We start from the raw sequence: 27,384 nt of genomic DNA, 5'->3' as shown, positions 1-27,384 counted from the left end.
CTGAGCCCACCACTCCCGCTCACTCCCCTTCCCCCTCTTGCACCTCAGGGGACATGATAGAAGAAAGTGATGAGCTCATCTGCACAGCGAGGGGTTGGTTAAATATCCCTTAAGTACACAATCCAGCCATGCTAGTCACTTTGTTAGCCCATGTTGTGATATTTGGGAAAGTGACTGGGGGCTGTCATTTTTCTTTGAATCCAGGGAGGGACACTGATAATGTCAACTGCTGCGGTGAATAATACAGTTAAATGACATTTCAGTGATATTGGCAAGATGTTCCAACAGACTCCATACTCTTTATATCTCTTGGTCTTTCTGTCAAATGTGATATCTGGTTTGAATTATACATTTTGCCAAACAAAAGAACAACAGAAAAAGCCTCCCTGTCAAAGTGGAAGAACATTGCTGGGATAAGATGGATCGCACAGGCATTCAAACACTCACTGACGTAGACACACACATGACTCTGCAGTGATCTGTGGGATATGAAATATGCTGGATATGGGAGGCCTCTGGAATCCAGGAAGGAGCTGAGTCTTACTTGCAGGAACTCCCTTGTGAATCCCAGAGAGAACAACACTCCTAGAACTCACATACTCACTTCTTAAGCAACTCTCCCTCACTGTAATACACATGTACTTACACCCTCCCTCTCTTTCTCTTTCTCCCTCAAGCTTACACTCAAGTGCTGTATAGTTACACACTCCCACAGCACAAGGGAGAAAAGCTGGCTTTACCTTTGGCCTTGCTGTGGAGCTGTCAGAACGTGCACACCTTAATGATACTGTAAACGGGCTAGCAGATAAGTCTGTGAGTGCCTATTTGCCTGTGAGTATGATCGTCTCAGGGTAAAAAGTCAGAAAGCAGTCTGTCCACCGGTGTGACAAGGATGCAAATTAACCCCCTAAAGTCTTTAATCTAATTAATATGGTCCCCTAAGACACCACACAACACCTGTCTCACCCATCCTCCACTCAGCTCCAACTGGGCTAAGTCACATACTCACACAGTACATCCCACACCAGATTACCCACACAGGGCACACACACACACACACATACAAACATCACAATAAGCTTAAAGATTTGATCTCACCCTGCATCCTCAATTACTGGAGTCTGTAGTCCTTACTGTGACTTAATACTGAGCCATGAATCTTCACCTGACTAGTACAGCCTCATCCAGAACACTGTAACCAGTCTCTCAGTCCTCTGCTCTCCCTCCCCCTTCACCACTCAGCCCCCATGTCTGGACCTGAACCAGCACTGCTGGAGGCTATTGATTGACCTAATATAAACAACATTCAACACTCGTTCATATTCAAACTACACAAACAAACATTAGCATTCAAATTACACATAGGATTAAGAAATCTGTTTTATCATTCTCTTACCCACTACAAACTGAACTAAACTATGAGTCATAAAAGCAGACTGCTAGAGGCTTATAGATTACTAGATTAAGTAATTAGGCAGTCGAGTTCACATCTGTTGAACAAAACTACCGGCGGAGGGGAAAAGGGGGTATGAGATGGGGGAGGTGAGGGAGAATAGGGGCAAATAGAAAATGGTTGGAGAGAGGAGAGAAGAGGGGTTAGCCAACAGAGGGATTGAGCAGGGAGGGGTTCTTATTGACAAGCTTTAGAACAGAAAAGCTCCCCCTGAGAATGTGATTGGCTGAGCCTGACAGTAGTGACCATGACAACACATGCTACTCCCATAAGCCCCCCAGAGACAGTTACTATGTGTACTCTAGACTAGGGTGGCACGATGCGAAGGGCTCCCATTACCTCACCACCACAAAACTAATTTACCTTATTCTCACATCAACCAGCCCTCCTTTCCATGTCAATGAGCGCTTTAGATACAAACAAAGAGACCAACAAGCTTGAAAAAAACAACTGTTTTATTCTGAAATGATTGATCGTGTGCCCAGTTCAGTTTTTAACTGTCTCCTCGAATCCCCTACATAACATTGCTCTCAAGAATAAATCAAAGGTTAAACTCTTAAACAAAATAAAATAAAAACATTAATTTTGGGGGTTTAATCCAAATAAAAAGAGGCTACACCAGAGAAATGGCTGCTCCTGGGTTGGGCCGACTGACAGTGCTACAGCCCTGCCCTATTGGTTTGTGTTCCATAGGCAAATCTTAGTCCCACCCCCATGAGTGGAGGATAGCCAATAACAGTGTAGTGTCCACAAACACACACAACTACCATTATGCCCCTCTCTCCATGTGAGATTAAGGCAGTAAACACAGTGGTGTATAACTTGGGGGTGGATTGGGAGACGAGACCGTTGGGCAGGAAAGACCTCTATAATAATAATAATAATATGCCATTTAGCAGACGCTTTTATCCAAAGCGACTTACAGTCATGTGTGCATACATTTTTACGTATGGGTGGTCCCGGGGATCGAACCCACTACCCTGGCGTTACAAGCGCCATGCTCTACCAATTGAGCTACAGAGGACCACATTATTGACCAATGATGCATGTTTGGACTACAACCACAGAGGAAGATACAGTAAAAGCACAATGATGATAAGTCCAATCATATAGAGACAAAGAGAATCCTTCTGCCATTCTGACATACAGTACAGTAACGTGTCTTTTCCAGTTGTAACACAAACACAGCACCCCAGATTGAGATAGTTCTAAATGTTGCGCCTTAGCTGAGATGAGAGTGAGATGATGCACAGTACAGTAGATAATCAACCATGCCCTGACTGGTAAGAGGGCTGAGGATAGGACTGTAGGCATATGTCTGAGTGTGTCTCAATGTGCTTTTTTGTGAGAGTTTTTGTGTTGCTGTTGTGTTGATGTGTTTATCTGTGTGTGCATGTTTGTGCATGTGTGTATATCCCCCCCTCTCTCTCTCATCCAGGCATGAAGACCCCTCCCTCCCCCAAAAGGTAGCAGCCCCTCCCCTGCCCCGCCCTGGTGGACTTTGCTTTACTCTCCCTGGGCGTCATAGTTCGCCCCGCCTGCCTTCTTCAGCTCAGTGCGAATGTAGTCCTCCTCTAGCTCACGAGCATCACTGATCATGAACTCCTTGGCAAAGTTCTGCAGGAGACAAACAGAGGAGAGGAGAGGGGGAGAAGGTGACAGAAAAAGGAATGTGTGAGAGAGTGTTGGACAAGGAAGACAAAAGAAGCTAGAGAGATGGCACAGCCAAATTGTGTTGTACTTTATTTGCCATTCAATTTACTGTATTGTATTTTAACAGCACATTTATGAAAACATTTGTTTGTCTGTAGTATTTGTTTTAAAAAAGCATGTGAGTATGGGTGAGAACAGAGAGTCACTAACCTGGACAATATCTTTCACCAGTGTCTTGTCAGTGCTGATCTTGGCACGCTGCAGGCCGCTCACATTTTCCCCTATCCAGGTGATGAGGGTGAACTTGGCCCGCTTGCTCATGGCATCACCCGTTGTGATCCGCACAAAGCCAAAGAGACGCACATCATCTGAGAGAGAGTTAGCGAGAGAGAGGCACACAGAGAGAGAGAGAGAGAGAGAGAGAGAGAGAGAGAGAGAGAGAGAGAGAGGCACAGAGAGTGAGAGAGAGAGGCACACAGAGAGAGCGAGCGAGAGAGCGAGAGAGCGAGAGAGAGAGAGAGAGAGAGAGAGAGAGAGAGAGAGAGAGAGAGAGGAGAGAGAGAGATGAGACAGCAGCAGTCAGTCAGAGATGAGACTGACCATCAGACAGGCAGAAACCTGCAGAGGCTGATGACACCGCAGACCATTTCCATTCCCAGCTGTCACATGACAGGTAATTATGGTATAGTTGTTAAATAAATGGATTTGTCACCATGTTTGAGCCAGCAATTGGCAAGGCCTGATTCCTGTGTACTGCGAGTTGATTGAGCTTTGTGAGAGTGTTTCTATGCTGCTGTAAGAAGTATGAACACAGGCAGGGAATATTGGCTTATTATGGCGACACTGCCAAATACCAAAAGTGGGGTAAATCTGTAAGTACGAGAAAAAGGGGAAGGTATTCAGGTCAACAGGTTCAATCAAAGAGGCTGGAGTTGTGAGCAATACCGAGGGGACTGGGGAGGCAGTGATTCTGGGTTGAGTCTGCTCTGGACCAGGCCCTGTCCCTTCATTACCCTTAATAATGCACTGATTGGCACAATCTAGGCATGATATCTGTGTTTATCTGTGCCTTACTGATAGAGACTTTCCTGGCAAAGCTTCAGAAGCAGCACACGTCTATCAGACTAAAAGCTCTATTGTGCATTAACAAGAATCAGTGTTAAAACTTATCAGCATGGTGTCAAAGGCCATCGCTAGTTTCAACACCTCCCCATACAGGAGTCCCCTACATGTCACCTGAATGAACTGTGATATCCACCAGACCACACAAAGGCCTATACTGTTTCTCTGTATAACGACCAATGTTTCTAGCACTTAAATAAAAATAAACTTTTTTTGTGCTTGTTTCTATATTTGTCACATTGTGGAAGCGCGTAAGGCTGACAAGTAATGAATAAGCATATAAAAGTGTTGAGTACCAAGCCTGACTTCCCCTGTCGTAAACTTCCTGGTGTATCAGACTAAGCTCAAAATCTCTTCCCTCTAAAGCCTTCCCTTTTAGTTGTGCTGACAAAGCTGTCATGACAAGGGTCCAGAAAACAGCTGCACTACTGAGACTATGATGATGCAGCAAAAAGACAAATAGAATGCTTGAGTTTAGACCTTTAGTTGATAAGACAGGTGATTCCTTTAGAACACTCAGTCTATCTAAACAACATGATGCAATGTTCACCTTCTTAGTGCAACAGTCTGTGGTCAAGCCCTCAAAGACAGGATGAGACTTTCACAGTTTCTGTTAAAGCAGATTCATCAGAATGTATGAAACGTTTTATACAGTAAGATTAGAGCAACAATATCCATTGGGCAAAGACAAGGTTCAGAGTGATGAGAGACTATGGTAGTATGGGACAACCAAGCCTGGTCTCCTACACTAGAGGTAACATGGTAAATGTAAATCAGGGACACTCAAATTATTATGATAAATTACGTTTGGTATGGTTACATAAAACAGAAGGTTACTTACTTTTTGGGCGACCCAACCAAATTCACATAGAAATGTGAGATATTATAAATCTTTCATTCTCATTGAAAGCAAGTCTAAGAAGCGGTAGATCTCTTCTATGTGCATTATTTCTATGCTTCCCGTTCTTAAGTTTCGTTTTTGCGGCTTTTACAGCTTCAAATGGCAAATATATTTCAGAGCGGTTTAGATAGTAAACACTATAGATTCTCTACACTATAGTTGCGGTTTTGTCACATAAACTAAAATTGGGCGAACTATCAGAATTTTAGTAACCAGGAAATGGCGGAGAGATTTCTGCATAGTGCATCTTTAAGGCAACCACAAAAGGAGGGTGGGTGGAACGCGAACGTCTGGCAACCCAAAGGTTGCGTGTTCGAATCTCATCACGGACAACTTTAGAATTTTAGCAACTTTTCAACTATTTACTACTTTGCAACTAGTTAGCATGTTAGCTAACCCTTCCCCTAATGTTAACCCTTTTAACTAACCCTTCCTCTAACCCTAACCTTAACCTAACTCCTAACCTTAATCCTAACCCCTAGCCTAGCTAACTTTAGCCAGCTACCTAACGTTAGCCACCCAGCCAACGTTAGCCACAACTAATTGGAATTAGTAACATATCATACCTTTTGAAAATTCATAACATATTGTACATTTAGAAAATTTGTAACGTATCATACAAACTGTAATTCATAACATATCATACGAAATGGATAATATACATCCACTAATTAATACAAACCATACGAAATGTAACATATACTAAATGGAGTGTCCGTATTTACTTATACAGAATAATACGAAATGCTCTGAGACCAGGATGGACAGCGAGGTGTAGGCCTACTATTTGGGTAGTTAGTATAGTAATACATCAGTCCTATTTAAATAATATAATAAAATCAGTAATAGGCCTAGATTGTAATAAATTAGTATTTCATCACTGGAATGTAAACCCTGAAACAAAACTACAGCCTGGGGCAATACAGGCGTGCAACAGCACTGGAGTTTTTACACGCCACGCCCAACACTTCAGTATCTTATTGATTAGTGCTATCTGGAATCCTTAGGACATCCATACCCTAAACCCTACCCTACCCTTACCTTAACCATAACCCAAACCTTAACCCTTATCAATTTACATTTAAACTTCAATGAGGTATGGACGTACCAAGGATCCCATATAGCAAAGACCATATCTTATTAGGGGGATGAGAGTGTGTGAGGGGAGGGTGTTGACAGCATGATTTGCTCATTTTTACATTTTAGTCATTTAGCAGACGCTCTTATCCAGAGAGACTTACAGTTAGTGAGTGCATACATACTTTTTTTTATTTTTTTCATACTGGCCCCCGTGGGAATGGACACATTTTGCACTATGTCCTGACTAGAATAAGACACTGCGCTGCGCATAAGAAACAGATGGAACAACTTCAATATTATTGATATAAACTTATAGGCCTACACACTTTTTAAGAACTAAGAAAGGCCTACCTCCATATGAAGTCACGGGACAGATTCCGGGAACAGACCAAGGACACCAGGCCGGGGTTTGGGGTTTGTGGTTTGAGAAGTCAATGAGAGAAGTGAAAACAAGTCTTCCTTATTGTTAATTTTCTCGAAATCTAAAGGCACAACCTAGATTCGAGACAATATTTTGTCCTTGTGGTCCTCTGTAGCTCAGCTGGTAGAGCACGGCGCTTGTAACGCCAAGGTAGTGGGTTCGATCCCCGGGACCACCCATACACAAAAATGTATGCACGCATGACTGTAAGTCGCTTTGGATAAAAGCGTCTGCTAAATGGCATATTATTATTATTATTATTATTATTATTATTATTTTAAGTAGTTGAAGATGTTATTACTCCAACCTCGTGAAAGTGACAAACTGACACGTTTTCATTTTCGTAAAACAAAAATGTTATATCGAAGGAGCGCATGCGCAGTTCGGTGCGTGCGAGACAACCGTTAGACCCGATGATGTTTCTGCCCATGAGCTTAGTAGCCAACGTCGCCATGACATCGCCTACAAGTGTGATCGAGGATTTTATTGGAGAAGCAGTTTCTGCCTATCTTCATACTGTAGGCCTACTGTCTTTGGGATCTCAGTCCTTCGGTTGTCACTAGTTACCACAGCCAGAAAGTCACAATTGGCTATAGGCCTATTGTAAAAATTAATGAAAACAAAGGTTAGCTTTCTGGTCATAGCCTAATTTAAGGTTAGGCAAAAGGTTATCAGTGTGGTTAGGGTTAAAATCAGATTTTAAAAACAGAAATTGTAGAAATAGGCTGGGTTTAGCCATAAATATGACTTTGTGGATGTGTTAACTAGTGACGACCCAGTAGCCTACTAGCCTACTGCAGTGGCGTGTAATCATGGGTGCCAAGGGAAGCCAGACTTCCCCCCCCAAAAAAAATTAATTAATAAACGGAAACACCCTCCTGCGAATTTTTCTTCAATTCGGAAGAGGCTGAACGTACACTATATATACACACATAAAAGTATGTGGACACCCCTTCAAATTAGTGGATTTGGCTATTTCAGCCACACCCGTTGCTGACAGGTGTATAAATCGAGCACACAGCCATGCAATCTCCATAGACAAACATTGGCAGTAGAATGGCCTTACTGAAGAGCTCAGTGACTTTCAACGTGGCACCGTCATAGGATGCCACCTTTCCAACAAGTCAGTTTGTCAAATTTCTGCCCTGCTAGAGCTGCCCCAATCAACTGTAAGTGCTGTTATTGTGAAGTGGAAACGTCTAGGAGCAACAACTGCCCAGCCGCAAAGTGGTAGGCCACACAAGCTCACAGAACAGGACCGCGAGTGCTGAAGCGTGTAGCCCGTAAAAGTCGTTAAAATGTTGTGTGTGGTCTGTATTACAGCGCTGTTGCCGTTATGCAGGAACATTGTGGTCAATTTGAAATAACCGCATAGGCACAAAAATGAATGAAATCCTGGCCTTACCTGTGCACTGACTCTTGAATTCTTCATAATCTGTCCCCTGGCCCGCCGGCACAATCATATGGCCCTCATATTTAAACGCTGCCCTAAAACAACATAAAATGCACAATACATTAAATAATTAAAATGCACTGACCTTACAGCCATGTCAAATTGAATATTTGGGCCCTGTCTGTCAAAAAGATCAGTGATCCTCCATGCCACTCTACTCCACTAATGCGTGTCCACGTCCATCATCAGACATCTATCGGATGCGACTACAATGTAGTGACCAGGCTAAAGTAGGCTATTCATTCAAAAACCGATGTGTCAAATGCGGGTCACTATCACTGTACCTCTTGGATAGACAAAGGAAGTTAGTCTAATAATTCAGGGTACCGGGGCATGACTAAGAGAGATATTTTTTAGGGAGGAGAGAAACAATGATTCAAATGAAACACTAGGTAAATGAATGATAAGTGCACACTGATCATCCACCCATTGCTGTGGATTTTATAAATGCAGACTCAACTACATTCTTAGGATGCTGTGTAAAATCTCAGATGCCCACAATTGCCTATGCACAACTAATTTAAACACACTCACCAGTTTATCTCCGTGTTATCGTCTCTGACGAGGTTATAAGCTTCCCTGCAAGCCTCTTTATCGATTCTTGTTGCCATTTTGGATGGACGCAAATGGACAGTAGCCTAGAGATGAAAGAAAGCACACGGCGAAAAGAACAATCCAAAATCCAAAAGGAGCAGAACGAGAGTTCAATAGTCTGAAATCACTCGTCCCTATTGAACAGTCGAACAAGCGCTATTACACGAGGAGTGCGCAGAAAAGGGTGTATCTTTTCTCAATTATCTAAGAAATAGACTCTTTTCACGACTCGACTCATTCCTATATCCAGTTTATGGGCGTTGGTGATGTTTGTCAATCAGGTTGCCGTACTAGAGCGGCGAAGTCCCCAGACGCAGGATTCACCTCCTCCCAATGGTCAACTGAGAGATTCAGTCAAATAAATCCACCCTTTCTATTGTTGCCGTTTTACTGCGCTATCCTGCCATCTTGTGGTCTGTTAATGTGATTGATGCATGAGAACAATAGCCTGCTGCAAACAGCGCCACAATCAATAACCAAAATTAAACGTTCCGATAATACATTTAATTAAATGTAATTAAATAAAATTATATAATAAAATAATAAACCATAGTAGGCCTAGAACACACAGAGATAGAGGTAATTTCTTTCAAGCTATATGAGGGACAAAGAGGGGGAGAGAGAGAGAGAGAGAGAGTGAGTGTGTGTGTGTGTGCGCGTGATAGGCTCGTTAGACAGTCATTTTACAATGGCTGTCTCATATAAATCTGCTATTCTCAAGGACCTGGGTTACACCCTAGACCCCCAGAATGGACCCGCATGACCAAATCCCTCCATGAATTGATGAGCCCACAACATATAGAATAAAATCACTTGTCACATAAGGACAAGTTGGAAAAGGCATCAAAATGGTGCATCTAAACTAAACGTTTCTACACTGAGGGATTTGACTGCGGGGATAAACACTTTTAGCAGTGCAATGCGCAAACTAACCTTTTAAATCTGCGTTCAATAGCTTTACGTTTTCAGCAGTGCATGGTAAGTGGGCCCCATGCACTCGCCCTGTGATTGGTTAGATTCACAGACAGTCTACGGCTACTTCCTGGATGAGATCATGGCTGCGACTAAACAACTAAATAATACATTTTAAAACAGCTTTTGATTCAAGCAAGCTGTAACAACGGGTGATGCTGTGCAATATTTAAACACTGTTGTTTTATTCTCGCTCGGTAAATTTTGTTGTCGAACATAAGACCGTCTCGTGTAGATCGTTGCTTGCTTACATATAGCCTACTGTTGGATCTCAAAGTTGCTGTTGAAAAGCTGCTACAATGTAACAAGAAGCCAACATCTCCCAGCGTCCTCCCCTGAGACGCCAAAGTGAGGTGATACCTTGTGGCATGATGTCAGTCTAATTTTCTTGACAAGCAACCCGAAAGTTAGTCTGTTGTCCAAGTTATGTGACGCCACTTGTGGTTTCTCTGAATTATATCGATTCGTCATCAAATTTCACTGTCTTTCAGATAGTGTTGGATTGAGAGAACACAATGGATAATGGAAGACAAAGCCGTGTTTCACGGCCTCAACAGATAATTGAGTCATCCAAGGTTAGTTGCATCATGTGACCTATCTAGCTACAGTGTTAGTTTTGTCTTAACTGACCAACTTCCTTCAAGTAAGTATAACTTTTCGTTTAATATTACCTGTTGCTCTGTGTCTCAGGTGTATCGTTGGGCGGAGCAGGCTGACTTCCTCCTGCAGGGTCTGAATGAGCAGCGTCAGCACGGCCAGCTGTGTGACATGGTGCTGGTGGCTGATGAGCAGCGTATCCCAGCCCATCGCGCCCTGCTGGCCGTCTCCAGCCCTTACTTCCAGGCCATGTTCACCCTGGGCATGAGGGAGGAGCGTCAGGCAGAGGTGGAGCTGGTGGGGGCCTCCTACATCGGCCTTAAGGCTGTGGTGGACTTCCTCTACAGTGGGGAGCTGCCGCTGGATGGAGGGAACATTGACTATGTTCTGGAGACGGCCCACCTGCTGCAGGTGTGGAGGGCAGTGGACTTCTGCTGCCAGTACCTAGAGAAGGAGGTGAGTGAGGAGAACTACCTCTACCTGCAGGAGCTGGCTCTGCTCTACAGCCTGGAGAGACTAGACGCCTACATCGACCACTTCATCCTGGAACGCTTCGCAACCCTGTCCTTCACCCCGGGCTTCCTGAGGGATGTCCGGCTTCCCAAGCTCAGCTCATACCTGGCCAGCGGGCAGGTCCAGCACGAGAATGAGCAGGCTCTGCTCCAGGCTGCTCTCCAGTGGCTGAGCCACATGCCTGACCGCCCTGCACACGCCCACCAGCTGCTCTCCAACATACGCTTCCCCCTAATGCCAGCCAGTGACCTGGTGGGGCGCGTCCTCCCGGCTGTACAGACCCTGCTGCCCCCCGAGGCCGGCTGTGAGGTGCTGGTGGAGGAGGCTCTGAACTACCACACCAGGGCCAGCGCCCAGCCCGTGCTGCAGACAGGCCGCACCATGCTGCGGGGAGGGGAGGAGCGCCTCCTACTGGTGGGTGGGGAGGTGTCAGAGCGCGGGGAGGAGCTGACTGCAGATGTTCGCTGGTTGGATGGAGACTCTGGTGGGTGGATGGTGGAGACCCAGATCCCGGCACAGAGGAGCCACCACTGTGTCGCTGTACTGGGGGGGTTCATCTTCACCGCTGGAGGCAGCTCATCACGAGATAATGGAGGTGATGCTGCCAGCAACCTGCTGTACCGCTACAACCCCCGCGACAACCAGTGGATCAAGGTAAAGCCAAAGATACTGGTAACTAACTAAAATATCTCATCTGCATCATTTCCAATTAGAGCAAATTAAGCATAGTGGGCAGAACAAGGAAGGAGGTGGGCAGAGCCAAGCACGAGTTGGCGAGATCCTATTGGCGCCTTCTTGCATGTACACTGAACAAAAATATAAATGCAACATGTTAAGTGTTGGTCCCATGGTTCATGAGCTGAAATAAAAGATCCCAGAAATGTTATAAATGCACAAACAGCTTATTTCTCTAAATGTTTGTGCACAAATTTGTTTACATCCCTGTTAGTGAGCATTTCCCCTTTGTCAAGATAATCCATCCACCTGACAGGTGTGGTTTATCAAGAAGCTGAGTAAACAGCATGATCATTACACCTGTGCACCTTGTGCTGGGAACAATAAAAGGCCACTCTAAAATGTGCAGTTTTGTCGCATAACACAATGCCACAGATGTCTCATGTTTTGAGGGAGCGTGCAATAGGCATGCTGACTGTAGGAATGTCCACCAAAGCTGTTGCAAAATAATTGAATGTTAATTTCTCTACCATAAGCCGCCTCCAACGTCGTTTTAGAGAATTTAGCAGTACGTCCAACCAGCCTCACAACCGCAGACCACGTGTAACCACGCCAGCCCAGGACCTCCATGTCCCGCTTCTTCACCTGCGGGATCGTCTGAGACCAGCCACCCGGACAGCTGATGAAACTGTGGGTTTGCACAACCGAAGAATTTCTGCAAAAACTATCAGAAAACGTCTCAGGGAAGCTCATCTGCGTGCTCATCGTCCTCACCAGGGTCTTGGCCTGACTTCAGTTGGCGTCATAACTGACTTCAGTGGGCAAATGTTCACCTTTGATGGCCACTGGCACGCTGGAGAAGTGTGCTCTTCTTCACAGATGAATCCCGGTTTCAACTGTACCGGGCAGATGGCAGACAGCGTGTATGGCGTTGTGTGGGGGAGTGGTTTGCTGATGTCAATGTTGTGAACAGAGTGCCTCATTGTGGCAGTGGGGTTCTAGTATGGGCAGGCATAAGCTACGGACAACAAACACAATTGCATTTTATTGATGGCAATTTGAATGAGCAGAGATACCGTGACAAAATCCTGAGGCCCATTGTCGTGCCATTCATTCACTGCCATGACCTCATGTTTCAGCATGATAATACATGGCCCCATGTCGCAAGGATCTGTACACAATTCCTGGAAGCTGAAAATGCCCCAGTTCTTCCATGGCCTGTATACTAACCAGATATGTCACCCATTGAGCATGTTTGGAATGCTCTGGATTGATGTGTACGACAGCGTGTTCCAGTTCCCATCAATATCCAGCAAATTCGGACAGCCATTGAAGAGGAGTTGGACAACATTCCACAGGCCACAATGAACAGCCTGATCAACTCTATGCGACAGAGATGTGTCGTGCTGCATGAGGCAAATGGTGGTCACACCAGATACTGACTTTCTGATACACGCCCTACCTTTAAAAAAGGTATCTGTGACCAACAGATGCATAGCTGTATTTCCAGTCATGTGAAATCCATAGATTAGGGCCTAATTAATTTATTTCAATTGACTGATTTCTGTTGGGGAATGCTTACTGTGTGAATTGTGTGTGTGCAATAACTCAATTCGCCCTTGCACTCCTAAACAATGCGATTTTTTGAAACATTTAGAAAGAGTCAAGTATACAAAACTTAGTGCGCTCTGTTCGTAACAGATTCTAGTTTGGGGAACAGAAAATGTTATTGAGATCAAATGTTTCATCGATGAGACCATTAGCAGAATGTCGGCCAAGCTGCATCTAGCTCCATCTTCTCCCATTTCTCACCACTGGACTTCCTGGTGAGAAGAAGTTCTAAACAGATGCTTCAGATGTATACATCCTGTGAGAGGAGATCTGTCTCCTTCTTCCATCTGTGGTAAAGCCCTGCTCTCACAGTGCAACCCAACTTAACTTCAGAGTGCAACCCAGACCTGGGCAAAAAATAGTTGTATTTTGTAGTTTATTTGAAAATACCAACTTTTCAAATACTCAGGGTAGTCGTGTATATATATATATATCTTTTTTTTAAATAGAGTTTCAACTAAAAAGCAGCCATTTTCTTTGATATTTAAATACAGGTCTCAGAAAAACAAATAATAATATTTGAAGGTATTTGAATACATGCAAGTTATTCGAAAACCAAAAATATATTTATTTGATGGCTGCCAAATATTTTATGAAGAACCAAAAACGAGTTGGTTTGTTGAATTAGTCTAAATATATTATCATTAGCACATGGTTTGGAGGGCTCTCAAATATGGATCTTAATATAGCCTATAATTAAATACCTGAGGGACATGGAATCACCTCAACATTAAAGTAGACCACTTTTGCAGCTTACAAAATGACTAACAAATATATTTTAATTATGAGTGAAGAGGTAATACAGTAACACTTTACATCAAGTTATTATACATGTGTAGTAACTTTGACTATTACAATAGCAACATTGTTACATAGGACTTTGTAAATTGCTTTATAATTGCATAATAATGGAGTTATTACATATGTAGTAAGGAACAGTGACTATTCCACTTGTGTACAGTAGTTACAAAAACTGTCAGCTCATTGCCATGCAATTAAAATGCAATTACCAAAGTATTATGTAACAACATGCTAATAACATTTATCCAAAAGTAATTACAGTTTTATTACACAAGCACAAGAACAGTTTAATGTTAAGTGTTACTGAGAATGCTAACGGTAACAAAATATGGCTGTGTGTCGAAAGGAAACTAAATATCCAAAAACTGCCGTCTTGAATCAACTACAGCCAAAGAAGGTGGAAAATCATGTTAGTTTGTATTTGGAGTAAACTATCCCTTTTTAAAGATGTAGTGTGTTTGAAACAAGAACACTTCCCCTCAAATGGACAGAGTTTCGAAGTTGTTTTTGCTAGGCATCCAACTTGCTGTTTGCAATGTTTGCTAACGGCTTTGAATTTCTCTGCGGTATTATATAATGAATTGCAGTTTTCCACCTTTTCAGTGGCATGTTGAAAGACTCATACAGTAGTTGAGCATCACAACATATTTATTTTGTATCTGTACAAAACATAATTGGTTTTTGTTTGATTGATTATGTACAGTGAGGGAAAAAAGTATTTGATCCCCTGCTGATTTTGTACGTTTGCCCACTGACAAAGACATGATCAGTCTATAATTTTAATGGTAGGTTTATTTGAACAGTGAGAGACAGAATAACAACAAAAAAATCCAGAAAAACGCATGTCAAAAATGTTATAAGTTAATTTGCATTTTAATGAGGGAAATAAGTATTTGACCCCCTCTCAATCAGAAAGATTTCTGGCTCCCAGGTGTCTTTTATACAGGTAACGAGCTGAGATTAGGAGCACACTCTTAAAGGGAGTGCTCCTAATCTCAGTTTGTTACCTGTTTAAAAGACACCTGTCCACAGAAGCAATCAATCAATCAGATTCCAAACTCTCCACCATGGCCAAGACCAAAGAGCTCTCCAAGGATGTCAGCGACAAGATTGTAGACCTACACAAGGCTGGAATGGGCTACAAGACCATCGCCAAGCAGCTTGTTGAGAAGGTGACAACAGTTGGTGTGATTATTCGCAAATGGAAGAAACACAAAAGCACTGTCAATCTCCCTCGGCCTGGGGCTCCATGCAAGATCTCACCTCGTGGAGTTGCATTGATCATGAGAACGGTGAGGAATCAGCCCAGAACTACACGGGAGGATCTTGTCAAAGATCTCAAGGCATCTGGGACCATAGTCACCAAGAAAACAATTGGTAACACACTACGCCGTGAAGGACTGAAATCCTGCAGCGCCCGCAAGGTCCCCCTGCTCAAGAAAGCACATATACAGGCCCGTCTGAAGTTTGCCAATGAACATCTGAATGATTCAGAGGAGAACTGGGTGAAAGTGTTGTGGTCAGATGAGACCAAAATCGAGCTCTTTGCCATCAACTCAACTCGCCGTGTTTGGAGGAGGAGGAATGCTGCCTATGACCTCAAGAACACCATCCCCACCGTCAAACTTTGAGGTGGAAACATTATGCTTTGGGGGTGTTTTTCTGCTAAGGGGACAGGACAACTTCACCGCATCAAAGGGACGATGGACGGGGCCATGTACCGTCAAATCTTGGGTGAGAACCTCCTTCCCTCAGCCAGGGTGTTGAAAATGGGTTGTGGATGTGTATTCCAGCATGACAATGATCCAAAACACACGGCCAAGGCAACAAAGGAGTGGCTCAAGAATAAGCACATTAAGGTCCTGGAGTGGCCTAGCCAGTCTCCAGACCTTAATCCCATAGAAAATCTGTGGAGGGAGCTGAAGGTTCGAGTTGCCAAACGTCAGCCTCGAAACCTTAATGACTTGGAGAAGATCTGCAAAGAGGAGTGGGACAAAATCCCTCCTGAGATGTGTGCAAACCTGGTGGCCAACTACAAGAAACGTCTGACCTCTGTGATTGCCAACAAGTGTTTTGCCACCAAGTACTAAGTCATGTTTTGCAGAGAGGTCAAATACTTATTTCCCTCATTAAAATGCAAATCAATTTATAACATTTTTGACATGCGTTTTTCTGGATTTTTTTGTTGTTATTCTGTCTCTCACTGTTGAAATAAACCTACCATTAAAATTATAGACTGATCATGTCTTTGTCAGTGGGCAAACGTACAAAATCAACAGGGGATCAAATACTTTTTTCCCTCACTGTACATCTGAGAAAATGGCCATTCAGGGGAATGGACATTTTACAGAATGTTCAGATAGAAATGTTTTGTTTAGATCAAATATGACTGTCAGGTAGATTGGAATAATATAGGAGATTTGTGTTTTATTCTTTCGATTTTTATCTTCAACATGCAGTTCCAGATACAGCTTTCAGATACAACCCTGCCATTAGTTGAAGGCAGCCAATCCAATAGTTTCTGAAAAGTAGTCACTTCCTGAGATCTGTATTCAAATACTTTTAAAAAGTAGTTGCTTTCTCAGATCTGTATTCAAATGGTTTTAAAAAGTAGTTACTTTCTGAGATCTCCATTCAAATCCCAGTTCTGGTGAAACCCAACCTAACATTTTCAAAATGTCTCCAATTATGTGTCATCTTTACTCTAGAGTGCCCCAATGAACCAGCGCCGTGTGGATTTCTACCTGGGAGCCGTTGGGGAGTGTCTGATCGCTGTGGGAGGGCGTAATGATAACGGGGCTTTGTCGTCAGTGGAGGTGTACAGCCCTACAAACGACTGCTGGACATACGTCGCAGGACTGCCCAGGTGCGAACTGACACTATTCCTCTATAATGGTCTCCCAAAGGGTTACCTGAACTCCTGTCTCTCTGATATTAATTCCACCCGTTAAGCAGCAAGACAACAGAGTAATGAGAACAACACTCTGCCTCTGGGGACAGCTCTATGTTATGTCACGGTTCGCAATAGACCTAATATAACTATTATGCCTTCTTAGCCGGCAGACTGGCACAGCTCACATCAAAGCCCTTTCTCTCACCTGTCCCTCTCTTCTCCATGTCTCTGCAGGTTCACATATGGCCATGCAGGTACATCTGATAAAGGAGTGGTCTACATCTCAGGTGGCCATGACTACCAGATCGGGCCTTACCGGCGAGACGTGTTGAGCTACGACCCCCGAGGAGGAGACGTCTGGGTGGAGCGCCAGGCAATGTCATCGGCACGGGGGTGGCACTGCATGACGTCACTTCACCACCTCATCTATGCAATCGGGGGCAGTGATGACCACGAGGAGAGCATAGATCGCTTTGACATCCTGGCGGTGGAGGCATTTGACCCCCAAAGTGAACAGTGGACCCGTATAGCCTCCCTCCTCCAGCCTAACAGTGAGGCGGGCTGTGGGGTCTGGGGGGGTAAGATCTATGTGCTGGGGGGCTACAGCTGGGAGAGCATGGTGTTCTCACAGGCCACACAGGTGTTTGACCCTGACAAGGGCCAGTGGGTGCGGGGCCCAGACCTGCCCAAACGCATCGCAGGGGCTTCAGCCTGTGTGTGCTCAGTGAGACCCCAGCCCTGAAGTCCAGACAGGAAGAGGGCAGGAAACAAGGGAAAATGCAGGCATCACCCCACCCACCCCAACTAAAGAGGAGACAGAGGACTGCAGGGGATGGAGGGGGTGAAAAGAGCTGTGTAACTACCAATGGAACTGTCAGTGGATTACGTATTATATCATCTCTAAAAGCACAAAAGCTCACAATAGGACTGGTTCTGTATCAGCTGGTTTGTGAAGGCTTCCAACATGCCTAACCCTGGGGACTGTGAAAACGTTTGTCTTTGATGTGCTTGGTATTACAATTAAAGCATCATCTATGTGTTTTAACCTAAATGTTTTGTTTGAGTTATGAATTAAGTAATATTGAGTTCCATCAGAATCAGGCAGAAAGGGCAGTGTTGGCACATTTATTCAAATCAAGCCAGCAAAAAAACAACATCCATTATTTACCTTCAGTGCTACATTTTCATTTATCATAGTTTCACTTTATAGGTAAAGACCATTTGCAGGCTTATGCTGCTGATGTTGATGAGGAGGTGGATAGTAATATGTCCTTGTTAACATCAGGTTGAGAAGCAGTTATCTTATTTCTGTCTCAACTCACTGATCCTCAGGGACTCATTAGTATGGATGAGACTTCAATCTGAAGAACAGAAACATAGCATTATGTCAGGTTAGGAGCAGTTGTTCTCTACATGGAGTTATTGATGTATAGAAGAGTGTTAAGTATTTGTATAAGGAAGGGTGAACCCTGTCTTACGAGTCTGATGCAGGACTTCCAGCCTCGATCCAGTCCTCTGTGCTGACATGTCCTCCTCACTCAGAAGTCAAAGATCTGCAGATGACACACTTCCCATTTGAGTTCTCACTGCACCATTTTTCAGTTATTGTCAGAATGAATACATCTCCGTAGATTTATTTTAGTGAGATAGTAATGTGTGTAAAAGTTCAGTTAATAACTATATTGGCATACCAAGACATTGACCTGACATTGATAAAACTATAGCACTAAGACTGATTCCTAATTTAGTCAGTCATATTGCTCAAACTGAACTTGATATGAGCTCATAGTATGATTCAGCAAGAACCATATGTAGGTCAAATAAGGAAATATAATATATATTGGGTTAGAGAAAGTTCACCTTAGTGTTTTCCAGAATGTGGTTGGGTTTGACACTCTTGGGGATCAGTGCAATACCCTGCTGCACATGATACCTCAGCAGCACCTGAAACAACACACACACATACAGTCCTTAGATCCAGAGTTCAGATGTTCATTCACACTCTCTCACACACACTCACTCCCTGAAGACAGATCTGAGATGGACACACAGCTGAGACACATACATGTGTGTTTCTACCGGAACTCTCTATTCTAACCTGAGCAGGGCTCCATCGGTGCTTCTTAGCACGTTCAACTTTTGTAACGTAGAGAGAGTTATTTACTGAGTGTCAAAAGTGCAGGACAGAGTCATATAGTGCAGGTGCTACTGTAGGGGAGAGTGGGGTAAGTTGAGCCTCCCTTGTTTCTAGAAAACCATACACAAAGTGTATCATTTGACCAAATATTTAAGAAGAGGTCATCATTTGAATGAAGAAACCACATGGAATAAGTGGTAAGCAAGTTAGGTCAAAAAAACAGATTTTCACCAAGTCAAATTAATTATTGTGTTAAGAGGTTTCATGATGCTTGTATCTAAACCAAAGTAGATTGTTTTAAGACTGTTCTATACGTCAATATAAGGTCCTAAACCTAGCAAGGAAGTGCATCCTTGTAGCTGTGTTGGCTAATATAGTCAAAATGTTTGCCTTGGGGTAAGTTGAGCCAATTGAAGTGATTTCTTCCCAGGTGTAATGCAAGGCATTATCGCTGGGATATGTTAAAAGTGTTTTTTTTTAAGTACAAAGTGTTTGTAAGTGTTAAGCCTGTGTTAAAATATGCTTAAAATGATTAAAAGACAAAAAAATGACTGTGATTGTGTTGAATTGTGTTTGGGAAATAAAGATAGAATGGTTTAAAAAAAAAAAAAGTGGTAATATTTCATTCAGTACAGAAATTTGTAGGCGTCTTAACTTGTCCCGCGGCTCAACTTACTCCATACCTGGAGTAGGTTGTGCCAAGAGACCACTTTTTTTGGACAAGCTATGTTTTCATTCTCATCGACGGGGCTGTAGTGGAACGAACTATCATGGTCCAAACACACCAAGACAGTCGTGAAGAGGGCACGACAAAGCCTATTCCCCCTCAGGAGACTGAAAAGATTTGGCATGGGTCCTCAGATCCTCAAAAAACTCTATAGCTGCACCATCGAGAGCATCCTGACTGGTTGCATCACCGCCTGGTATGGCAATTGCTCGGCCTCTGACCACAAGGCACTACAGAGGGTAGTGTGTACGGCCCAGTACATCACTGGGGCCAAGCTTCCTGCCATCCAGGACCTCTATACCAGGCGGTGTCAGAGGAAGGCCCTAAAAATTGTCAAAGACTCCAGCCACCCTAGTCATAGACTGTTCTCTCTGCTACCGCACGGCAAGCGGTACCGGAGTGCCAAGTCTAGGTCCAAAAGACTTCTCAACAGCTTCTACCCCTAAGCCATAAGACTTCTGAACAGCTAATCATGGCTACCCGGACTATTTACACTGCCCCCCCCCACCCCCACCCCATATTTTTACGCTGCTGCTACTCTGTTAATTATTTATGCATAGTCACTTTAACTCTACCCACATGTACATATTACCTCAACTACCTCAACTAGCCGGGGCCCCCACACATTGACTCTGCACCGGTACCCCCCTGTATATATAGCCTCCCTACTGTTATTTTATTTGACTTCTGCTCTTTTTTTCTCAACACTTTTTTGTTGTTGTTTTATTTTACTTTTTTATTAAAAAATAAATGCATTGTTGGTTAAGGGCTGTAAGTAAGCATTTCACTGTAATGTCTACACCTGTTGTATTCGGCGCATGTGGCCAATAAAATTTGATTTGATTTGATTTGAAAACAAATGTTTACATGAATTCTGATTATTTCCAGGGATAACAACATCTTGAAGAATATGTAGATATCTTTGTTAGACAGAATACTATATTTCCCTTGAAGGAGTGATGCTGAATGTAAAAAATGGCTCAATTTACCACACTCTCCCCTATACATGTTATTGTCAGGAGCACTCACAGGTCTTTGGGTCTTCTAGGGCAATGTTTCCCAAACCCGGTCCTGGGGACCCCAAGAGGTGCACGTTTTGGTTTTTGCCCTAGCACTACATAGCTGATTCAAATAATCAACTCATTATCAAGCTTTAATTATTTGAATCAGCTGTGTAGTGCTAGGGCAAAAACCAAAACGTGCACCCCTTGGGGTCCCCAGGAACGAGTTTGGGAAACGCTGTTAGGGGAACCAAAGGGGCTGTAGGCAGTGAGGGTGATGTTGCGAGACTTGCAGAAATCCACCAGGTCAGATTGGACCAGATAGGGATGCAGCGCCACCTGCAGGAGAGGAGAGAGAGATGATGACAGAGCTGTCAGAACGCTCTTTCGGCTGTTGTTGTCCATTCTTGTCTCCTCCCCTCTGACCCATTACCACCCACACACTCTTTCAGCACAGTAAACACACACCCATTTACACATGTAGCAACTATGCATAAACACAGTTAACCTTCCACACGTCCAGATAGTCAATGTCAGTGGTGAGCATTTCTTCACCTGTCACAGGGAAGAGCTCATCATACACTTTCTAGAAAGAATTTAAAAGAAATGTGAACGCACACAGAGATTTGTTATTGAAATGTCAAGAACGGTATCAGTAGAGACCATTAGTCCCTGTATCATCCATGTGGATATTTCTACCAGTGTCTATGTGTATGTAGTCCTGTGTAGCTCAGTTGGTAGAGCATGGCAAGCACCAGGGATGTGGGTTCGATTCCTATGGGGGACCAGTATTAAAATGTATGCACTCACTTGCTACTGTAAATTGCTCTGGATAAGAGTGTCTGCTGAAATGTAAATGTCCTGTAATCCCTCCTACAGGGAAGTCCAGCTGCAGGTCACTCAGAGTCCTGTAATCCCTCCTACAGGGAAGTCCAGCTGCAGGTCACTCAGAGTCCTGTAATCCCTCCTACAGGGAAGTCCAGCTGCAGGTCACTCAGAGTCCTGTAATCCTTCCTACAGGGAAGTCCAGCTGCAGGTCACTCAGAGTCCTGTAATCCCTCATACAGGGAAGTCCAGCTGCAGGTCACTCAGAGTCCTGTAATCCCTCCTACAGGGAAGTCCAGCTGCAGGTCACTCAGAGTCCTGTAATCTCTCCTACAGGGAAGTCCAGCTGCAGGTCACTCAGAGTCCTGTAATCCCTCCTACAGGGATGTCCAGCTGCAGGTCACTCAGAGTCCTGTAATCCCTCCTACAGGGAAATCCAGCTGCAGGTCACTCAGAGACTTGTTTCTCTTGCCTCCTTATCTTTCTAGTTAATCATTTAACTATGTAAGAAGTGTACACTCAGTAAATGAGGGCTGTTGTAAAGACTCAGGGGATGAAGGAGAATGTCCTAAAGGACACTTTCTTCAGAGGGGAAATACTGTAGACCTGGACTACAGGGTCCTCATGCCCAATCAATATGTGGTAGGAAAGGTGTGAGATTACATAGGCCTGCTGCAGGTCACTGTGAGATATAGCTGTGATATTGTACAATAGTGTAGATTCAATTTAAAGTGTTTGGTAATGCAATGCAAATACATTCAGGTATGCAAGTCTTGGATGTAGGACAAATAATATGACCATGTTGAATCTGCTCAGGAAGGTCCCAGACTGCAATACATATATCCAACAGTAGGCTGCGCTATAGTATCAGCAATGAATGATTTCATGCTAGTTAGTCATCACACCAACTTTTCATTTTTTACAATAAGCTTGAGAAGCATAACATTGAACCAGACGTGTATCTACAGTACAGATAGTCAAACTGACAAATGTATCTGCGTGTAGTAAGAGGGGAAGTAGTCCAATGTAATATTTATTATTTGTGAGGATGTTTGTTTTCTTTAAAACCAAGAGAGCCTTCATAGCGCTTTGAAACTGAAGGTGATTCAAGATGTTTCTAGGGGGTATATAACATTTTAGTATAAGATACATTTCTGGCAGAAAATCTATAAGTGTACTGAATAAACGGACATAAAGCATTTACAAAACATTATACATGAAGTATGAAATGACAACAGCTCAAGACTGAAATCGTTCAATATCGTGTTCATGTTTTAATGTTTTAATTCTCTTGAAGTCTTTTGAAGATTTACACCTGATCATGAACACTGGGTACATGCAGGCGTGTCAAATACAAAGGACCAGTGAACGAAACCCTAACCATGAACCCCATCATGGTTTGAACAAAGGGGAGGAGGGGGGTAAACCCCCGGTCCCTGGTTCTAAAGGCCCAATGGTGTTCTGGTCAACCCAACATATAAAATAACACTGGAGCCTTGAGAATTGGTACAACCATGAAGTCAAATAATTAGTCAAAGTAAGGTTAACATAAAATAGCCATACAAAATATAAATATCAGGTCTGCTCATACATTGGATTTACCAAAGATGGACGACCACCAATTACATTGCTAAATCCTTTGTTCCTGCAGTGCAACATAATCTTCTCACTCCTCTTCCTTAGTTTCTCTTCTTTCTTTCACTCGCTCTCTTCCCGTTCTCTTTTCTTCACATTCACGTTTGTCCATGTCTGCGTCTATACTCTCTGGTCTCCCCCTTTCTCAGGCTGTCTCTCATTGGTCCAGCTCGTTGCTGTCTTGGCTGCAGGGTCTGTAGTGGCACTGGCAAAACTCCCGGATCCGTGCACAAGCCTCCACCATCATCTCCTCTGGTACGGTCACCACGATCCGGAAGTAATTTGGGTACTCAAATGCCTGCAGGGAGAGGAGAGTTGTAAAAGACAGAACAAGGACATTTCTCCACCCACGGTAGACAAAAAGGATGGATGAGACCATTAGATGGATGGATAGATGGATGGATGTGTGTGTGTGATGTTTTACCGTAGCAGGCAGGCAGAATACGGACTGCTCAGTCACCAGACGCTCAGTGAACTGCACATCATTCTGGAACTCTGGGAAGTGTTCCATCTCAATCCCCACCTAGAAATACCAAGACACGCACTAAGTATCCTGGTCTGTTCTGTTATCTCCCCACCTACCGACTCCACACCTACAGCTCTGGACACATGAGACTCACCATGAGGTACATGGCACCTGATGGCAGCACGGGGGTCAGCCCAGGAACAGTGGACAGTTCAGAGAAACAGATCTCTGAGTTTGACTGAGAAAGAAGCAGGAAACCAGTCAATAGACAAGTCAGTAGGACAGTCAGACAGACAGATATCCAGATAAGTCAATATGTTACACTACTATCATCTGTATATAAAGTAATTGGGGAAGGTTCAAGGGAGGGGGACTCGCCTTGAGGAAACTGATGGTTCTGTGGTAAAACTCCTGGGGCGTGTCGTTCAGAATGCTCTCTATCGCCCCCTGGACAATGGTGCAGGCACCCAGAATCCTCTGGCTAAGTTTAACCAAACCCTGACGAATCTAAACGCAGAAGAGAGACAGATTAGATAAATAAGAAGTGATTCAAACCCCAGAGGACATGCACAGATTCATCTTACTGTGTGAGTATTGGTGTAGTGCAGGTATCATCAACTAGATTCAGACGCAGGCCGATTTTTTCTCGAGTGGATGGTCAGGGGGCCGGAACATAATTCCAAATAATTTGTAGACTGCAAATTGACCGCAAGAAGCCCAAACAGATATAATATTTGACTAAAACAATAATTTCATGGACTCTACAGGGTGTCAAAAGCATTTCACAGGTATTCTGGTCCATGTCGACTCCAAAGCTTCCCACAGTTACAGTGCTATGAAAAAGTATTTGCCCCCTTTCTAATTTTCTCTACTTTTGCATATTTGTGATACTGAATGTTATCAGATCTTCAACCAAAACCTAATATTAGATAAAGGGAACATAAGTGAACAAATAACACAACAATTACATATTTATTTCATAAACAAAGTTATGCAACACCCAATTCCCCTGTGTGAAAAAGTAATTGCCCCCTTACACTCAATAACTGGTTGTGCCACCTTTAGCTGCAATGATTCCAACCAAATGCTTCCTGTAGTTGTTGATCAGTCTCTCACGTCGCTATGGAGGAATTTTGGCCCACTCTTCCATGCAGAACTGCTTTAACTCAGTGACGTGTGGGTTTTCAGTTGTCCAGGTCCTGAGGCAGCAAAGCATCCCCAAACCATCACACCACCACCACCATGCTTGACCTTTGGTATGATGTTCTTACTGTGGAATGCAGTGTTTGGTTTTCGCCAGGCATAATGGGACCCATCTCGTCCAAAAAGTTGACTCAGGTTTTCCAAAAAGCACCTGGATGATCATCAAGACTCTTGGAAGAACGTTCTATGGACAGATGATTCAAAAGTATAACTTTTTGGACGACATGGTTCCAGTAATGCCTGGCGAAAACCAAACTCTGCATTCCACAGTAAGAACATCATACCAAAGGTCAAGCATGGTGGTGGTGGTGTGATGGTTTGGGGATGCTTTGCTGCCTCAGGACCTGGAACAACTTGCCTTAATAGAAGGAACCATGAATTCTGCTCTGTATCAGAGAATTCTACAGGAGAATGTCAGACCATCCGTCTGTGAGCTGAAGCTGAAGCGCAGCTGGGTCATGCAGCAAGACAATCCCAATTGAGATGTTGTGGCAGGACTTGAAACGAGCAGTTCATGCTTGAAAACCCACACGTCACTGAGTTAAAGCAGTTCTGCATGGAAGAGTGGGCCAAAATTCCTCTACAGCGACGTGAGAGACTGATCAACAACTACAGGAAGCATTTGGTTGGAGTCATTGCAGCTAAAGGTGGCACAACAAGTTATTGAATTTAAGGGGGCAATTACTTTTTCACACAGGGGAATTGGGTGTTGCATAACTTTGTTTATGAAATAAATGAAATAAATATGTAATTGTTGTGTTATTTGTTCACTTATGTTCCCTTTATCTAATATTAGGTTTTGGTTGAAGATCTGATAACATTCAGTATCACAAATATGCAAAAGTAGAGAAAATTAGAAAGGGGGCAAATACTTTTTCATAGCACTGTATGTCAAGTTGGCTGGATGTCCTTTGGTTGGTGGACCATTCTTGATTCACACGGGAAACTGTTGAGCTTGAAAAACCCAGCAGCATTGCAGTTCTTGACATAAACCGGTGCGCCTGGCACCTACTACCATACCCCGTTCAAAGGCACTTAAATCTTTTGTCTAGCCATTCACCCTCGGAATACACAATCCATGTCTCAAGGCTTAAAAATCATTCTTTAACCTGTGTCCTCCCCTTCATCTACACTGATTGAAGTGGATTTAACAAGTGACATCAATAAGGGATCATAACTTTCACCTGGATTCACCTGGTCAGTCTATGTCATGGAAAGAGCAGGTGTTCGTAATGTTTTGTATACTCAGTGTATATCTCTCTATTATGCGTGGGAATACTTTGGAACAGATTTCCAAAATTAAAATCACTTGGAGCTGATTTGCAGGCGTTTTTACAGTGTTTTACGTCCAACATTAAAATGTGAATAAAATACAAAACACAAAAATAGAATTTGCTCAGAAAACTTTGGGGGCCAAATAAAATCACCCTTGGGCCGCCAGTTAGGGAACACTGGTGTAGTGTACTGTTTGTGTATAGATAAACAGGACCTTACATATGCAATTAGTGAGAGGCTGAAGGACTTACCCCTTTTCCGAAGATTTGATTCCTGTCATGGATGAGGATCCAGCCCATCCTCCAGCCAGGGACCAACCATCGCTTGGCCAGACCGCCACATGCTAGGATGGGCACATCACTGCTGAGGGACGCCATAGATTGGTACTTGCAACCCGGAAACACCTGATAATGGAGATACAGTATACACTCATATCAATACAAAACACTGTAGAGGACAATGTCAAATCACAGCGTTAATTTACACTAAAGGGAAAGTGTTTTTATATACTGATACACGTATATTCTATCCACACTACAGAGAACTACACTCAGGGTTGGGCAAATTACTTGAAAAATACACCCAGCCACCAAGCAGATTATGGCCAGTAAAAAAGGAAATGCAACAGATGAGATGGATCCAAGATAAATCTGATTAAAGGTCATCTAAGTGCTTGGGAAGTGAAAAAGTTAGAGCTGTGTTGACTAATCAAAAATGTCCTTTTGACACAAAGACCCTGATGTTTCAGTTCCCAGTGAAAGTGGGATCTGACTTTTTTAAATTAAAATACTTTTCTGTTAAAAGCAACCAAGGAGAGCAAATTTGGCAGTTTTTTAGATATCAAATAGATTAGAACCGAGGGGAAAGCTTCAATTTCCACTTAAGGTGACTTTCAAGGTGTGTGGCTCAACATAGCTTTCAAAGATGTTCAAAATCCTTTCAGTGTGTTTGAGGCAAACACTTGCAGCCCACATTTTGATTTTAGATTAAGTAATTCAAAATGTAATAAGCTGTTTTTAAGTATGTAATCCAATTACAATTTCTTAAATAATTAAATAACTCCAAATGGGCTGATTACAGTTACTTAATTTTTGTAATCTGATTACATAATCCCTGTTACTACCCAACCCTGACTACACTACAGTGCAAACATGGTATTTCTTCACCCATTGAAAAATAAAGCATAAAAAACAACAACATGCAAAAATGTATATCAATAGTTAACAATTATGAAACTAATTTGACCATAACAGAGTTTGTGAGAGCCAGGATTTCATAACTTGATGTAATGCAAATTTATTTTTATGTAACTGCTAGTATAGGGGGGGGGGAAGTCTGTATGCCTAGAGAGAGAGAGAGAGAGAGAGAGAGAGAGA

The 27,384-nt window shown here is 43.2% G+C and overlaps 3 protein-coding genes and 1 long non-coding RNA gene across 7 annotated transcripts; 1 reads left to right on the top strand and 3 right to left on the bottom strand.

The window, feature by feature from the left end:
• Nucleotides 1–1,890: 1,890 nt before the first annotated feature.
• Nucleotides 1,891–9,020, bottom strand: LOC311114501 (coactosin-like protein). The gene is made up of 4 exons (XM_084189744.1): nt 8,618–9,020; nt 8,036–8,118; nt 3,317–3,474; nt 1,891–3,070 (listed from the first exon to the last, which is right to left on the bottom strand). Exons 1-4 carry the CDS (start codon nt 8,692–8,694, stop codon nt 2,960–2,962), a joined length of 429 nt encoding a protein of 142 aa, XP_084045870.1. The 5' UTR covers nt 8,695–9,020; the 3' UTR covers nt 1,891–2,959.
• A 318-nt stretch (nt 9,021–9,338) lies between these two features.
• On the top strand, nt 9,339–17,787 carry klhl36 (kelch-like family member 36). Of its 4 annotated transcripts, none has more exons than XM_084189743.1 (5): nt 9,339–10,002; nt 10,141–10,224; nt 10,340–11,413; nt 16,555–16,712; nt 16,974–17,787. In XM_084189743.1, the coding sequence occupies exons 2-5, from the start codon at nt 10,165–10,167 to the stop codon at nt 17,479–17,481; spliced, it is 1,800 nt and encodes a 599-aa protein (XP_084045869.1). In that variant the 5' UTR covers nt 9,339–10,002; nt 10,141–10,164; the 3' UTR covers nt 17,482–17,787. The 4 variants fall into 4 exon arrangements, with proteins under 4 accessions (XP_084045869.1, XP_084045867.1, XP_084045868.1 ...); XM_084189741.1 differs by having other exon boundaries at nt 10,340–11,431; XM_084189742.1 differs by having other exon boundaries at nt 9,339–10,224.
• Nucleotides 17,788–17,848: 61 nt separating this feature from the next.
• Nucleotides 17,849–20,698, bottom strand: LOC311114500. The gene is made up of 4 exons (XR_014611119.1): nt 20,633–20,698; nt 18,600–18,683; nt 18,218–18,292; nt 17,849–18,100 (listed from the first exon to the last, which is right to left on the bottom strand). It is a non-coding gene; the product is annotated as an uncharacterized lncRNA (long non-coding RNA).
• Nucleotides 20,699–22,680: 1,982 nt separating this feature from the next.
• On the bottom strand, nt 22,681–27,324 carry LOC311114497 (tyrosine aminotransferase-like). The gene is made up of 5 exons (XM_084189737.1): nt 26,260–27,324; nt 23,909–24,037; nt 23,685–23,768; nt 23,489–23,587; nt 22,681–23,362 (listed from the first exon to the last, which is right to left on the bottom strand). Exons 1-5 carry the CDS (start codon nt 26,383–26,385, stop codon nt 23,222–23,224), a joined length of 579 nt encoding a protein of 192 aa, XP_084045863.1. The 5' UTR covers nt 26,386–27,324; the 3' UTR covers nt 22,681–23,221.
• Between the last annotated feature and the right edge of the window lie 60 nt (nt 27,325–27,384).

Source organism: Coregonus lavaretus (assembly GCF_964263955.1).
Source record: "Coregonus lavaretus genome assembly, contig: HAP1_SCAFFOLD_2130, whole genome shotgun sequence".
NCBI lineage: Eukaryota > Metazoa > Chordata > Actinopteri > Salmoniformes > Salmonidae > Coregonus > Coregonus lavaretus.
Note: the sequence above shows the minus strand (reverse complement) of the source record. Positions and strands in the feature narration are given on the sequence as shown.

What these genes read in the sequence shown, in the direction of transcription:
- LOC311114501 (XM_084189744.1), bottom strand. Translation starts at nt 8,694, where the DNA reads ATGGCAACAAGAATCGATAAAGAGGCTTGCAGGGAAGCTTATAACCTC. An exon ending in GATAACACGGAGATAAACTG is followed by an intron (nt 8,119 to 8,617) that starts GTGAGTGTGTTT and finishes ATGTTGTTTTAG; the next exon opens with GGCAGCGTTTAAATATGAGG. An exon ending in TGGTGAAAGATATTGTCCAG is followed by an intron (nt 3,071 to 3,316) that starts GTTAGTGACTCT and finishes TGTCTCCTGCAG; the next exon opens with AACTTTGCCAAGGAGTTCAT.
- klhl36 (XM_084189741.1), top strand. Translation starts at nt 10,165, where the DNA reads ATGGATAATGGAAGACAAAGCCGTGTTTCACGGCCTCAACAGATAATT. An exon ending in AGGTAAAGCCAAAGATACTG is followed by an intron (nt 11,432 to 16,554) that starts GTAACTAACTAA and finishes TCTTTACTCTAG; the next exon opens with AGTGCCCCAATGAACCAGCG. An exon ending in TACGTCGCAGGACTGCCCAG is followed by an intron (nt 16,713 to 16,973) that starts GTGCGAACTGAC and finishes ATGTCTCTGCAG; the next exon opens with GTTCACATATGGCCATGCAG.
- LOC311114497 (XM_084189737.1), bottom strand. Translation starts at nt 26,385, where the DNA reads ATGGCGTCCCTCAGCAGTGATGTGCCCATCCTAGCATGTGGCGGTCTG. An exon ending in GAACCATCAGTTTCCTCAAG is followed by an intron (nt 23,769 to 23,908) that starts GCGAGTCCCCCT and finishes CTTCTTTCTCAG; the next exon opens with TCAAACTCAGAGATCTGTTT. An exon ending in CAGGTGCCATGTACCTCATG is followed by an intron (nt 23,588 to 23,684) that starts GTGAGTCTCATG and finishes TGGTATTTCTAG; the next exon opens with GTGGGGATTGAGATGGAACA.